The following is a 12,535-nucleotide window of genomic DNA, read 5'->3' on the forward strand; positions in this document are numbered from 1 at the left end:
GATCAAGTATTCAGAATCTTGCTTGGAATTTCCTATGTTTGAAATGACCATAATGTTAATTGTACCATTTAATGAAACAAGATCTTGGTAGAACAACTGAAATCCACGGGGAATAGGAATATTGTCAATCCTTTCCAAGATTGGTTATTAACCGAGAATATTCCAGCAATCATGTCACGCGGATATTTTCCAAATTTTACACATACTACCTTGTAATCATCAGCCACTAAATCATAGGCAAAACCAAATAGTGCGCGGTTATACCACGGTAGCAACTTATCATCAGGCTTGGGAAAGAATTTGTATTTTCGAATTGCCGGATTCCATAAGATCATATTAAACTCAGTTTTCATAAGCACCATTTCTTGTGATTTACACTGTTACACTTACCTCCCTTATTTTGATTTTTTGTTGTAACAATTCTTAACATATATTTATTATTATTAATATAAAAACTATAATATGATGAATTTACCCTTTCTAATATACTCTTTTATTTGGTTAATTGCAATTTTCTTTTCTAAAAATTTTATAGAATAAGAACGTGATACATGGACTAGATAAAAACCCACTTTCTCTATCAATACATTTATGACTTAAATACTTGAGCTTTTGTGGATTTCATGATAAATTTCAAGAATGTGAATTCTTCTTTTCTCTTTTTTAGGTCCAAACTCATATACAATAAAAACCAACTCTAGAAATATGGATGATTTTTGCTTTTTTCCGTTCTTCAACATCATTTATTTCTTTTTGCGAAACTTAAAATATGAAAAGAGAAATACGGTACAAAAGAAAAGGATCGAAACAACAACTTTTTAGCTTAATTTTAAATATGAAATTACTTTTCTCTTAACATATGAAATTAAATGTACATAGTATAACATGCCCTTCTTAATAGCCTAAACTCCCAAACCATCAGCCAGGTCAAGCAAATGAAGTGTGTCTAACTTGAGAAATAGTAATGAAACAACTACTTTTCTTCTTCTCCTTTTTCTTTCCGATAACTATTTTGTGTCGGTGTACCTTGACTATTCCACCGCGTGCTACCTCCCACCGGTATAACTCTACCACTAAAGGTTAAGTAAAAAGAAAGAAATCACCTACTCGATTTTGATCTTTACTAAAATTTGAACCCTAATGTCACATGATTTTTACCCACTTCAGTGTGACAGTTAGACTTTATACCCTTTGGTGTAATAATGAAAAATCCCTTAAGTGATGGATTATGAAGGCAGATACCTTAAACAAAGCATGCAACATGACACGGAGAGCAAAAGCGACAGAATCCTACAAAAGGAATCTAAAATTGGTAGAAACTTACCCGCACTATGTATACACCAAACCAATAGAAGCGTAGTATTTGATTGCACATGGAAGTCTATCACTTAATCATGGTTAATCAATGCATGATTTTACTATATATATATTATTTATTTTTTTATAACCGTGGTATCCGGACCACCAAAGCTTGGATAGATGGGAAGAAATCACCTAGTATTTGATTCCGCTGGAATTTGAACCTGAGACCTCAAGATTCTCACTCACTTTATTGACCACTAGGCCACACCCTTGGATGCATGATTTTACTATATTGAACAACTTAATCATAGTAAGTTTAATTGATTTGGTGTAAACACCCGGTGCGGATAAGTATTTATTTGTCAATTGGTGACACCGAAGCCATGATTAATTTTTGCGCTCATTACACATTATGTAATGTGGCTATCCCCAGTAAAGACTTGCAGCACTTGGCCGTAAATTAGTAGAAAATACCCTTACCAATCAAAACAAAATTGTCAGTTGATGGTTCTTGACTCAGACCATCCATCTCCAATTAAAAAGGGAAAAAAACAGACAAATGTGCATCCAAGTGTAGGATGCAAGTACATGTTCATCATTATTGTGAATCTTACTCACCAGAAAATCCCCACAAGGTACATAGAAAGGTGATCTAGGAGTAGTTGCTGCTGTAGAAACTTTTCAGGAAACCAGAGAGACCTTGATCATTGGGTGCAAGGTCCTGCACAAGACCTTGGTTACCAACGACGTATTGGCCAATAATATGATGTCTCTGCTTTGAATGATCCACGATGTTCTTCAACTCTTCCATGCCCTTGAACAACAGCATGTCAATTACCTGCAGGATAAAGATGAGTTAAGAAGAAAATAGATAGACTGTCTTGCTAATATTAATACGAATGAATTGTTAAATAAGGATAAGAGTGTATTCACGTGAAAGTATGATCAATAGCAATAAGCATCTTGACAAGAATATCACATAGGTCCAACTTCCCAGAACATGTCAATATACAAGCCAGAAGTGTAAACCGTTCGTGGAAGCTTCTCTGGTTTCTTACCTTATTTTTGTTTTTCCGGGCTTAGGGCTAAGGAGCAGGACATTGTTATAAGGAAGGTCAAGGACTGCAAAACTTGATATTCATGTTCAGATAATGCAATCAGGAGCTTAATCGAAGTCATCCCACTTAGTAATGAAGGACTGTGCAAGGTTCTTATTGCACATGCAATTATGTACAGATGAAGCTTCCTCATCTATCAGAGAAGGCGATGTATAAGGACTGCAAATTTTGTACGATATTGAGATAGGAGCACCGGATAATTTAATACAGGGCGTTGATATCTTAGATTCTTTTTTATTGTAGACATGGTAAGCCATTTGGAAAATTTATGGAAGAAGTGTTTTGAAAAAAAAAAAAAAAAAGGAAAAAACAAGTTCGTGAAAGAAAAGTGAATTCGGATAGTTTTATTTCTTCTGAAGTTCCGTGAGTTTTTTTAATGAGCAAGAAGCTTTTGCAGTTCAAAACGTGAATGTGGGCACTTCACACAAAAAATATTTAGAGAAAATCTTTTACCAAATAAAGTATTCTTAAAAAATTTCAAATGGTTAGGGAATTTCTTTTGTCCAAGTGACTCCAAATTTTCAAAGAAGACACCTTTTAGCACAGGAAAAGCAAACTTTTGGAAATAAATTCACAATAGTTTGTAACACGGGAAGAAAGAAGAAAATTTGCTCCCAAAAACTCAAAAGAATGTTGTCAAAAGAGAAAGGAAGAAATAGCAATAGTACATATTTGGCATATAAGACTACAGCCCAAGGAAACATCCTAACTCGGGAAAAAAATTATCCCCGTCCTACACGGACAGAGAAGTAGGAAAAATCAACCTTCAGTCCACTTATTGCACCACACGGCCATAAGCATCTTAGTAAAACATATCTCTATCTCACACAACAACAACAACATACACAATGCGATCCCACAAGTGGGTTCTGGGGAGGGTAGGGTGTACGCATACCTTACTCCAACCTTTTGGGCGTATAAAAACTGTTTTTGATAGACACCCGGCTTAAGAAAAGCATTTTTTAATACAGGTTTGAAATACAAGAGTATAAAAAACTATGATGAAAATACCATAGTACAGAAAAGTAATGACGGCAAAAAATAGTAAACCTAACCAAAGTAAAAGAATTATCAGTAGCAATAAAATTGAAGAATAAGATAAAGAGAGCACAATAACAATAATACTGGGAAGGAGAAGAGGGAGCAGCTAAGGTGCTCTGAACTAGATCTATGTTCCCCCATACAAAGGAAAGGAATCGCTAGACTACCTACTAAATTTCTACCTTAATCAGTCGACTTACTACTAACCTTTTACCCTAATCCTCGGCATCCATGCTCTCCTATCTAGGATCATGTCCTAGGTGAGCTGGAGATGTGTCATGTCCTGCCTATTCACCACTTCCCAATTCTTCCTCGCTTTACCTCTAACTCTCTTTAGACCTATCACTATCAACCTCTCTCACATCCTCGCTAGGGCACGTACTCCTTTTCTTCACATGCCCGAACCATCTCATCCTTACTTCCCGCATCTTGTCCACCACTGAGGCTACTCCCACCTTACCCCATATATCTTCGTTCATGATCTTGTCTCTCCTAGTATGCCCACGCATTCATCTAAGCATCCTCATTTCCACTATGTTCTCTATATCACACGATTCAATAAATATTAAGCCTCAAAATTAACTTCCGGAGGATTGCCCAAATAATTGGGGTACATATGACCATTTAAATGATGTACTTCTTGCTGCATCAAGTCTCTATGTATACAATTAGGTAAGACGTACAGTCCTATTTTCATATTCTTGCTGGAGACCACACTGCCTATATAATTGTCTAAGAGAGAAAAACAAACAACTCAAGTCCCCATTGCTCGTGAGAGAGAGTTAATTCTATTGAGATCCTATAACCAACTACCAATTATACTAATATTACTCTTTTTTTGGTAAAAACATCATTCACTAATTTGAAAACATGATGGAACTACCGATTCTGATGACAGAAAGAGCAGAAAAAATTGAGCTCCTTATCAGCATCAAAAGCTTAAATAGATTCTAGCTCATTTACAAGAAAACAAGCCACATTCAATAATTTGAGGTTCTCTAATACTACAACTTCTCTACATTTTTTACTGACACACAAATCTAGAGAAAAGTTAAGAAGACTCCTGCAAACACTAGATCTAGCATACACGTACCAACATGACTAAGCCTTAAGTCCAACTAGTTGGCGTCGTCTCAATGAATCATTTGCTTCCAATTAATTCTATTTTTTGCTAAGACTGCATGAATTTGGAGAATTTCTGGATATTTTTAGACAAATTCCTTCAATGTGATTTAATGTCTTACCCAACTCCTTTTACCATCTTCAACAATCATGGATTCACACGTATAAATTGGTGCATTTGAACGTAAGCACGATATAGCTAAAACCCTTGGGGTGCGGCCCTTTCCCAGACCCTACGTGATCGTGGAATGCTTCCTGCACCGGGCTGCCCTTATGTGTGTCAGTTGCACCTTATGTTTAATGTAATCGTTGCAGATTTTTCTGTACATCCATCGTCTCCATCAATATTTCTACGATACTCATCTTGTGAAAATGTGGGACCTTAAAGTCCCACTATTCAATCCCATAGAACATTGTTGGTCTTACTACCGTGCTACAGAACTTGCTTTCCATTTGGTAGGCATCCACCTAGCGCATAATACTTTCAAATTGCTTTTCCATTTCAAAAATCCCTGATTCTATATGTACAACTTCATCTACCATACCATTCTCTTAGAAAATCAAGACCTAAACATTTGAATTGTTTGTATTTGGGCACTGCAATCCTTCTAATCTCATCTAAATTTAGCTCTTATGCAAAAGACAACATAATAATATTAAAAGAACAAAAAGACAAAGATACGATACAAAACAAAACATAAACATGAAAGTCGAGAAATAGACATCATTATGCTGTTCAAAATCGTTAATCTTCTACAGAACTTTGTTTTACCTTCTTCTTGAGGATTCTGCTCTATATTTTGTACTCAACTCCCTAAAAGAAAATTTTCTTTTGTTATTTATAAGGAGAATAGCGTGTGCATTTTCCAAGTCTATTCTACATGGACTTAGGTATGAGTACGAATCCCTCACAAGTACTTTAGACCTGTAGTAGCTTTATATTGCATCTTAAAATTCTAATATTCCATTGAACTTTGTATATCCAATCCTGTACTCCACTCCCTAGACCACAAAATTTTCTTTTTGCTATTTTAAGAAAAAAACCTTCATTTTCCAGGTCTGCCTAGACGGTACAAGTATGCATCCCATGCAGGTACATTCAATTTTTAGCGGCTTTATAGTGTATCCTAAAAGATCCATATGATGTATAGACACCCAATTATCGCTGAATTCTAAAAGATCCATATGATGTACAGTACGATTACTCCATCTCTCTGCTTTGTTTTCCGATAAGCACCATTCGACATGAGTTTGTTAAAGCAAAATGCAGTTTCCATGTCAAATGGCTGTATGCCAAATTTGAAGAGGGAACAAAGCATAGTGTGAATGATTTTGTAAGAAAGAGCGCATCCACAAAATGTAGTGTTTCAATAGAAAGTTAAAATGGGTGCCAATGAGAGATGCTAATAGAAATCAAAAGCTGTGAAAATGCAGATATTGGTTAATATTTGACTTTTCTCTTTCCGCAGGGAGATTTGTATCCTAGTTCCCAATGATCATTATAAATATTGCCTGCTATCCATGTCCCAAAGCAGAAGTGGTAAAATACTAAAATCAAGAGAAACATTATGATCGTAAGAAAGAATGGACCAAGTTCTGAAAGGTAAGCAATAATCAAAGAGTTGGTCCGCAATTTCTTTAACTGAAAACCGTTCATTTATCTATTTCCCAAATTATTTCTTACAAAAAAGCATAACCTTGGGCTGTGGCCACAGAAGACAAATAAAGGCAGCAAATTTTACTGTCTCCAAACCTTAACAAGAGTCCCTCACCAACAGTTTTTATGTTCTAACATAAGTACAACCCCATTTGCACCTGTTCCTTCATAAGTAGCTCCAGATCTCATGATATTCAATAATAGTATTACTTTCACAATTTTTATTTTTATTTTTTTTTGTGATAAGGTATTAAGGTAAGGTTTTTTTTTTTTTTTAGAAGGTAAGGTATTTTTACGGAAAAGGACCTAAAATGCCCCTTTACTATATAAAATAGGACATGCTAGCCCTCTGTTAAAAGTTGGTCTCTATTCAGCCCTTGCCGTCAACAAATGGGCTCGTATATGCCCTCCATCACTAACGGGAGACTCATAAAGCCACGTGGAATATATGTGAGGGCAAGTTAGACCTAGTTTGAATTGTACAGGGGCATATATGAGTCAGTTATAATAGTCATTTCTCAAACACTTCACAACTCCATATCAGTTTACTTAGACACCTACTTGACAACACCAAACTAATTATCACAGCAAATAAACTAAGTCATAGACACAAACATTCAAATGTATGGCAATGACTTCATTAAATCCTAGTAGCTCAAAGGGGTCGAATCATAATAAAAGACAACAAAAGACAATGTCGGAATTTTCTAGTAGCTCAAAGGGGTCGAATAGGAGGTGTCGTTGCGGACTTGCTGCCAATTATTTCATGGCATGGACTCCTTTAAATGCTGGGAGAAGGTTTTTCAAGTGCCCGAAGCATGAGGTAAGTAAATTTTCTGATGGGTTCTTTTAATTATTCCGATTTGCTTGTAAATTTGTTTTATTTATTTTTGGTTTTTAGGATGAAAAATATTCCTATTGGGAATGGCAAGATGAAAAGCTTCCTCCTAGAGTTTCAAATCTCATATGCAGTTTAAAGAAGGAAAAGTAAGCTCTAATCCGTGAAAGAAATGCTCTCCAAAGGAAAGTTTAATCTTGAGAATGTTATGATGCTCGTCGATCATGGAGGAATAGAAGCCTTGGAATTGGAAAGAGATGTTCTAATGAAAAAAGTGACCGATTTAGAGTACTCAGTTGTGCTTGATGCTAAATTTCGGAGTAAGATGTGGATTTTCATGTGTGTGATATTGGGATGTTTTGTTATGTTCTTTAGATCCGTGGGAAATGATATGTAATGTTAGTGTTATTGTGGCTTAATTGTTGTCTTTTATTATGTAATGAAGCATTATATTTTTGTACAAGGATTTAATGAAGTCATTGCCGTTCATTTGTTGTGTCTATGACTGAGTTTATTTGCTATGATAATTAGTTTGGTGTTGTCAAATAGGTGTCTAAGTAAACTGATATGGAATTGTGAAGTGTTTGAGAAATGACTATTATAACTGACTCATATATGCCCCTGTACAATTCGAACTAGGTCTAACTTGCCCTCACAAATATTTCATGTGGCTTTATGAGTCTCCCGTTAGTGATGGAGGGCATATACGAACCCATTTGTTGACGGAAATGGCAGAATAGAGACCAACTTTTAACGGAGGGCTAGCCTGTCCTATTTCATATAGTAAAGGGGCATTTTAGGCCCTTTTCCGGTATTGTTATTAATAAAAAGTACCAAGGAGGTACTATAGAAGTACAACAGAGAGGATCAAGAGTATCATAACAGTTACAGCATCATATCTTCGAAAAAATACTTCTACAATTTTATTTAATCCAACAAGCAATATCTCCAAGAAGAAGCAATCTCGACTTCATCAACTATCTAAACAAATCTATTCACCAAACAATAAGCTAGTAGTTATGAAGAGTCAAAAGTCTCATACATAATTTAGATCTAAATGAATAATCTCCAGAATCCAGATTTCTAATGAGTTAGCACAGCTATTAAGATTTACTTGATTCACCTGTCTATTAGTTCGAAATAGCAATTGATCTATAGTCTTGCTTTTAAAGTCAGCTCAAATCAAAAGATTTATGATTTAAATCTTTCTCTTATACTTAAATTGAATTAAAGTATATTTCAGAAATTTGTGTCTAACTAAGGGAACATATAGGGATGGCCGTGGGGCGGGGGCGGGGGCGGGGGCGAGGGCGAGGGCGGGGCGGGTTTAAGGCTATGCGGGGCAGGGCGGTTTGAAAACACGGGTGCGGGGAAGGGCGGTTTTGCAGGAACGCAGGGGCGGGGCGGGGCGGGTTACACCAATTTTAAAAAAAAATATTAGACGGGGCGCGGGTTGTGGGTTGGGAAATCCAATCTGATGAGACCCATGTCTTAAACTAAAACTTTATTACCTGCTGCGTCTCTCCGATTCTCTATCCTAAAGCTAGTTGAAGCAGAAGTAATATGTTTTCATAAAGGTTTTAGACTAACTGTTAATGGGTTAGTAAATTTTGATTAGTTAAAACTAACTGTTGAAAAGTATACTTTGGTGGAGAAAATATCAACGTTTAATTTTGATTAGTTAGCCAACGAAGCCTTGCTTTAGTTAAATGAACTTCAAATTTCTGGAAATTGTGAAGAAATAAAAATAAATAGTTTGTTTATGGAATTTTCAGATATTTTACCACAAACCAAAATTGACGATGCGGAAGGACAAAATAGTGATTTAAATTTTTTTTATCTTGCTGAGCTTTATCTAAATATCTCATCTGGAAATCAAACTGCTGGCTAGAAAACTGGTAATAAAAAAAACTAAGTACTATCGTAAAAATAACAAAATTATTTTTAAAAAATTAAGCGGGGCGGGGCAGGTTGAAAACATACAAAAGTGCTATGCGGGGCGGGGCGGGTTAAAAGTTTTGCGGGTTAAGGCTCAACCCGCCCCGCGCTGCCCTTCAGATGGTTATGATAAAGCTAAAACACTTCTACTCAAGTAAACCTCAACCTAACTTGCTTAAATGGCCTTCAAAAGACTTAAAGTTATGTGAGAATTACAAGAAACTTCATATCCGTTTTTTGCTGTTGTGCATCAATGTGATTCTTGTGAGATTATGTTGATAGGTCTTAAAGTCTATTACCATTATGATAGATTTAACAATTACTCCTTAGACTATGATTAAGCTTTGCGGTTACCTTGGATGTCTTCTCAATATTATATTATTTGTAATCCATCAGTTCTATCAATCTACTGTGCAGCATTTACCTATGTGTGTTTGTTTCATCATCTAGATCATTTCCAAATATTTGACATAACATGAAAGATCAAGTAACAATTCGGGCGAGCATAAAATAGTCAAATCCCAAAATAGAACGGAAATGGATATAAAAGATTCACATAACGACCCCAATTAATTTGGGATTGAAGCCTGATAAAGGATCAAAAGAAAGTACCCTAGGGTTCGTGACACCAGCGTTCTTGCGAACGTGGGCGGCAGCTGCAGAACGGAGTTGTGAGGGTGAAACGACGTCGTGCAAGTTGTAGATTTCCATGACTTGAGGTATGGATCTGCAACACATCCTGAAGAATTCAAAAGTCCGAGTGCGAGCTTCTTCCAAACTGGCTGAGTTTTGTGGTACCCTCAAATTCCTCAGCATATGGGCCATTTCTCGATTTCCTTTCTTTCTGCCTTTTGGTGGATAGGGAATGGGAATCTGCTGAGAAATGACAAGTTTTGAGGAGGATAAAAATGGAAGACTATACAGATACTGTTGAGGTTAAAAGGCTTTACCTGGAATGAAGACGAGGTTGAATCAGTGTGCAAAATGGAGAGATTGAGGGCGATAATTTCAATGCCAAAATATATGAGTACTAAAGTTGCAAATTTATTCTATCATGTAAAATAGCAGAGTATTTCTTTTAGAATTCGAAGGTTCATAAGTTTGACCGTGATTTGACTTTGAGGCTATCGGGTTCGTATTATTATTCTGGAACTCTACAAAGATTCATTTTGTTATTTGGGACTTGTGTGCAAAGTTTGGTTATATTGCGAGTTGGATTGGTATGAATAAGACGCTTGGTTGTGAATATTTGAAGTTCTTGAACTTGAAGGCATGCATTATGTGTTTTGGTGTTCGATTCTTTGTTATGCGTGTCATTTTGATCTTTTGAACTTGCGAGCGAGTTCATGTGCAGTTTATATACTTGTACGGATATTTAGTGTAGGATCCAAGGGGCCGGACGAGTTTTGGAAGATTGGTGATTGTTGGTGCTGCAGACATCGCATTTTTGAAGTACACATTTGCGGAATGTTGATCGCATTTGCGATGCTTGGCTGTGAAGGCCAACTTCTTATTTGCAAATTTGGTGTCGCTATTGCAACATCCATATTTGTGAATGGTGCTTCGCATTTGTGACGCTTGGTCGCATTTTCGAGGATCGCATTTGCGAATGTGAGGCCCCGTAAAGTTTACCAAGGAATTTAAGGTTTATGGTGTCGGGGTAAGCTAACGTGTTGGAAAGTTATTATGGACATTTTGGGTTGTGCAATGCATTGTGGAGTTGGTAATTTTTTTTTGCAGAAAATGGCGTTTCTGTAGTTCATTATGCGATAACAGAACTGTTCCGCAGATCGCAGAATCGTCGCGAAGTTGAACAGGAGAAGCTTAATTTTGGAGGTCATTTTGTGGTCAATTATGCGGCCGCATTACTATTTTGTGGACCGCACTTCCATCGCAGAAACGGCATGAGGATTTGTTTGAGGGAGGTTTCGCGGTCCATTTCGCGACCGCTGACGAGCGCAAAACACAACACGAAATTGATGCTTGCTAATCAAAGATTGTATAGTATAATATCGTCTCCATAGGGATTGAATTTAAATAATGTTCAAGTAATTCTTGATTTAATTGCTATTCAAGAGGATCAACACTTGAGTTAAATGATTATGATCTAAGTTTAACTATTAAAATAACGCAATTGAGAGTTGACAGCGAGGACTTGGAGATTCGCATAGTGGTTTCTTATCAATGTGAGGGATAACGGTTTGACAGGAAAGGTGCAAGATAGCTATTTGGGATTTAACTCTAGTTTAATTCACTTTAATATTCTAATGATTCTCACGAAATCACTCGATGACTAGTTCAAACGTGTAATCAAGACCCCTCTCTCGATTAAATCTTAACTCTACGAGGTGAACTAATATAAGCAATGTGAAGTATGCAAGCATGCGTTAATGGATTGGTCCTTAGGAAAACATCTCTCGAATATTCTCCTAACTTTATTTAATCAACAATTCAACAAGCTCTTCTGATTACTTAAGAGAATCAATGAATTAAATCAAACAAAATAATGCAAAGATAATCACCAAGATATTCCTCTTTCGATTAAATAAACTAATGAATAAAGTTGCAATAATTCAAAACTCCATAAACGAATTCAAGCACGAACTAGAGTTAAAATCCACAAATATTTATCGACATACCAAATCCGTCAAACCTTATAGGAAACTACTCCATAATCATGGAGGAATCATCACAAATATAATTAAAGAATGAGAAAGCATCAATCTAACGTTACAATCCAAACTCCCGTATTGAATTGATGGCAAGATGATGAAATCTTGTGTCTTCTAGCCTCCAATGCTCTCCCAAAGCTTCCAAGGTCAAAAGTCTCCTAAAAACGTCTTTTTGTGTATTTATACCCTATAGGAGTGGGCCCAGGCAAAATTACCTTTTCCAAGCAGAAACAGGAAAGTACTCTAAGAAAATTACACAAGCGCGTCGCGTATTGCGCCGCCCCATGTGGGGCGCTACTAGGGAAGTTTAGAGAGCATGTTCTGATAGGCAGTAAGAAAATTACACTACCGCGTCGCCGTCGCGGCGGCAGTGGAGGTTTTACAGAGTTACTCTTTTTCTTCGTGTTTAACATCCATACTTGGCTCCCGACTCCCGGACGCGATCCCAGTTTAATCCCTTTGGCTTTTGCTCAGACTTCTAAGCTCCAACTTGTTCAATTTAGCTCCTGAATATTTTTTTTAACTTGAAATCACTTCCTGCAAGGCATAAAACATATAATAAGTTCAATACACTAATATTTAAGCTCAAACACAATAAAATACCGTAATTAGAGTGCAAACTATGACTAAAATACGTGATTCTAGCCTACCCTCAACCACAGAACGACCGATGTAACGACTCGACCAGTTATTTTGCTTTCTAGGTCCTCATTCCCCTTATTAAGACTCCTCGTATGTCTTTACTGTTTATGAATTTCGGGGACGATTGGTTTAGGTTTGGAAGGGCTCAGGTTGAAATCAGAACGCTTAGTTCCTTAATAGTGGCCTATAATGACCAAGTTTGAAT

The 12,535-nt window shown here is 36.5% G+C and overlaps 1 protein-coding gene across 2 annotated transcripts; it reads right to left on the reverse strand.

The window, feature by feature from the left end:
* Positions 1–1,761: 1,761 nt before the first annotated feature.
* On the reverse strand, positions 1,762–10,106 carry LOC142173844 (NADH dehydrogenase [ubiquinone] 1 alpha subcomplex subunit 6-like). 2 transcript variants are annotated; one of them, XM_075239698.1, is made up of 3 exons: positions 9,967–10,106; positions 9,629–9,889; positions 1,762–2,140 (listed from the first exon to the last, which is right to left on the reverse strand). In XM_075239698.1, exons 2-3 carry the CDS (start codon positions 9,839–9,841, stop codon positions 1,955–1,957), a joined length of 399 nt encoding a protein of 132 aa, XP_075095799.1. In that variant the 5' UTR covers positions 9,842–9,889; positions 9,967–10,106; the 3' UTR covers positions 1,762–1,954. The 2 variants fall into 2 exon arrangements, with proteins under 2 accessions (XP_075095799.1, XP_075095800.1); XM_075239699.1 differs by having other exon boundaries at positions 9,629–9,892; positions 9,967–10,064.
* Between the last annotated feature and the right edge of the window lie 2,429 nt (positions 10,107–12,535).

This window comes from Nicotiana tabacum, chromosome 19, assembly GCF_000715075.1.
Source record: "Nicotiana tabacum cultivar K326 chromosome 19, ASM71507v2, whole genome shotgun sequence".
Lineage (NCBI taxonomy): Eukaryota > Viridiplantae > Streptophyta > Magnoliopsida > Solanales > Solanaceae > Nicotiana > Nicotiana tabacum.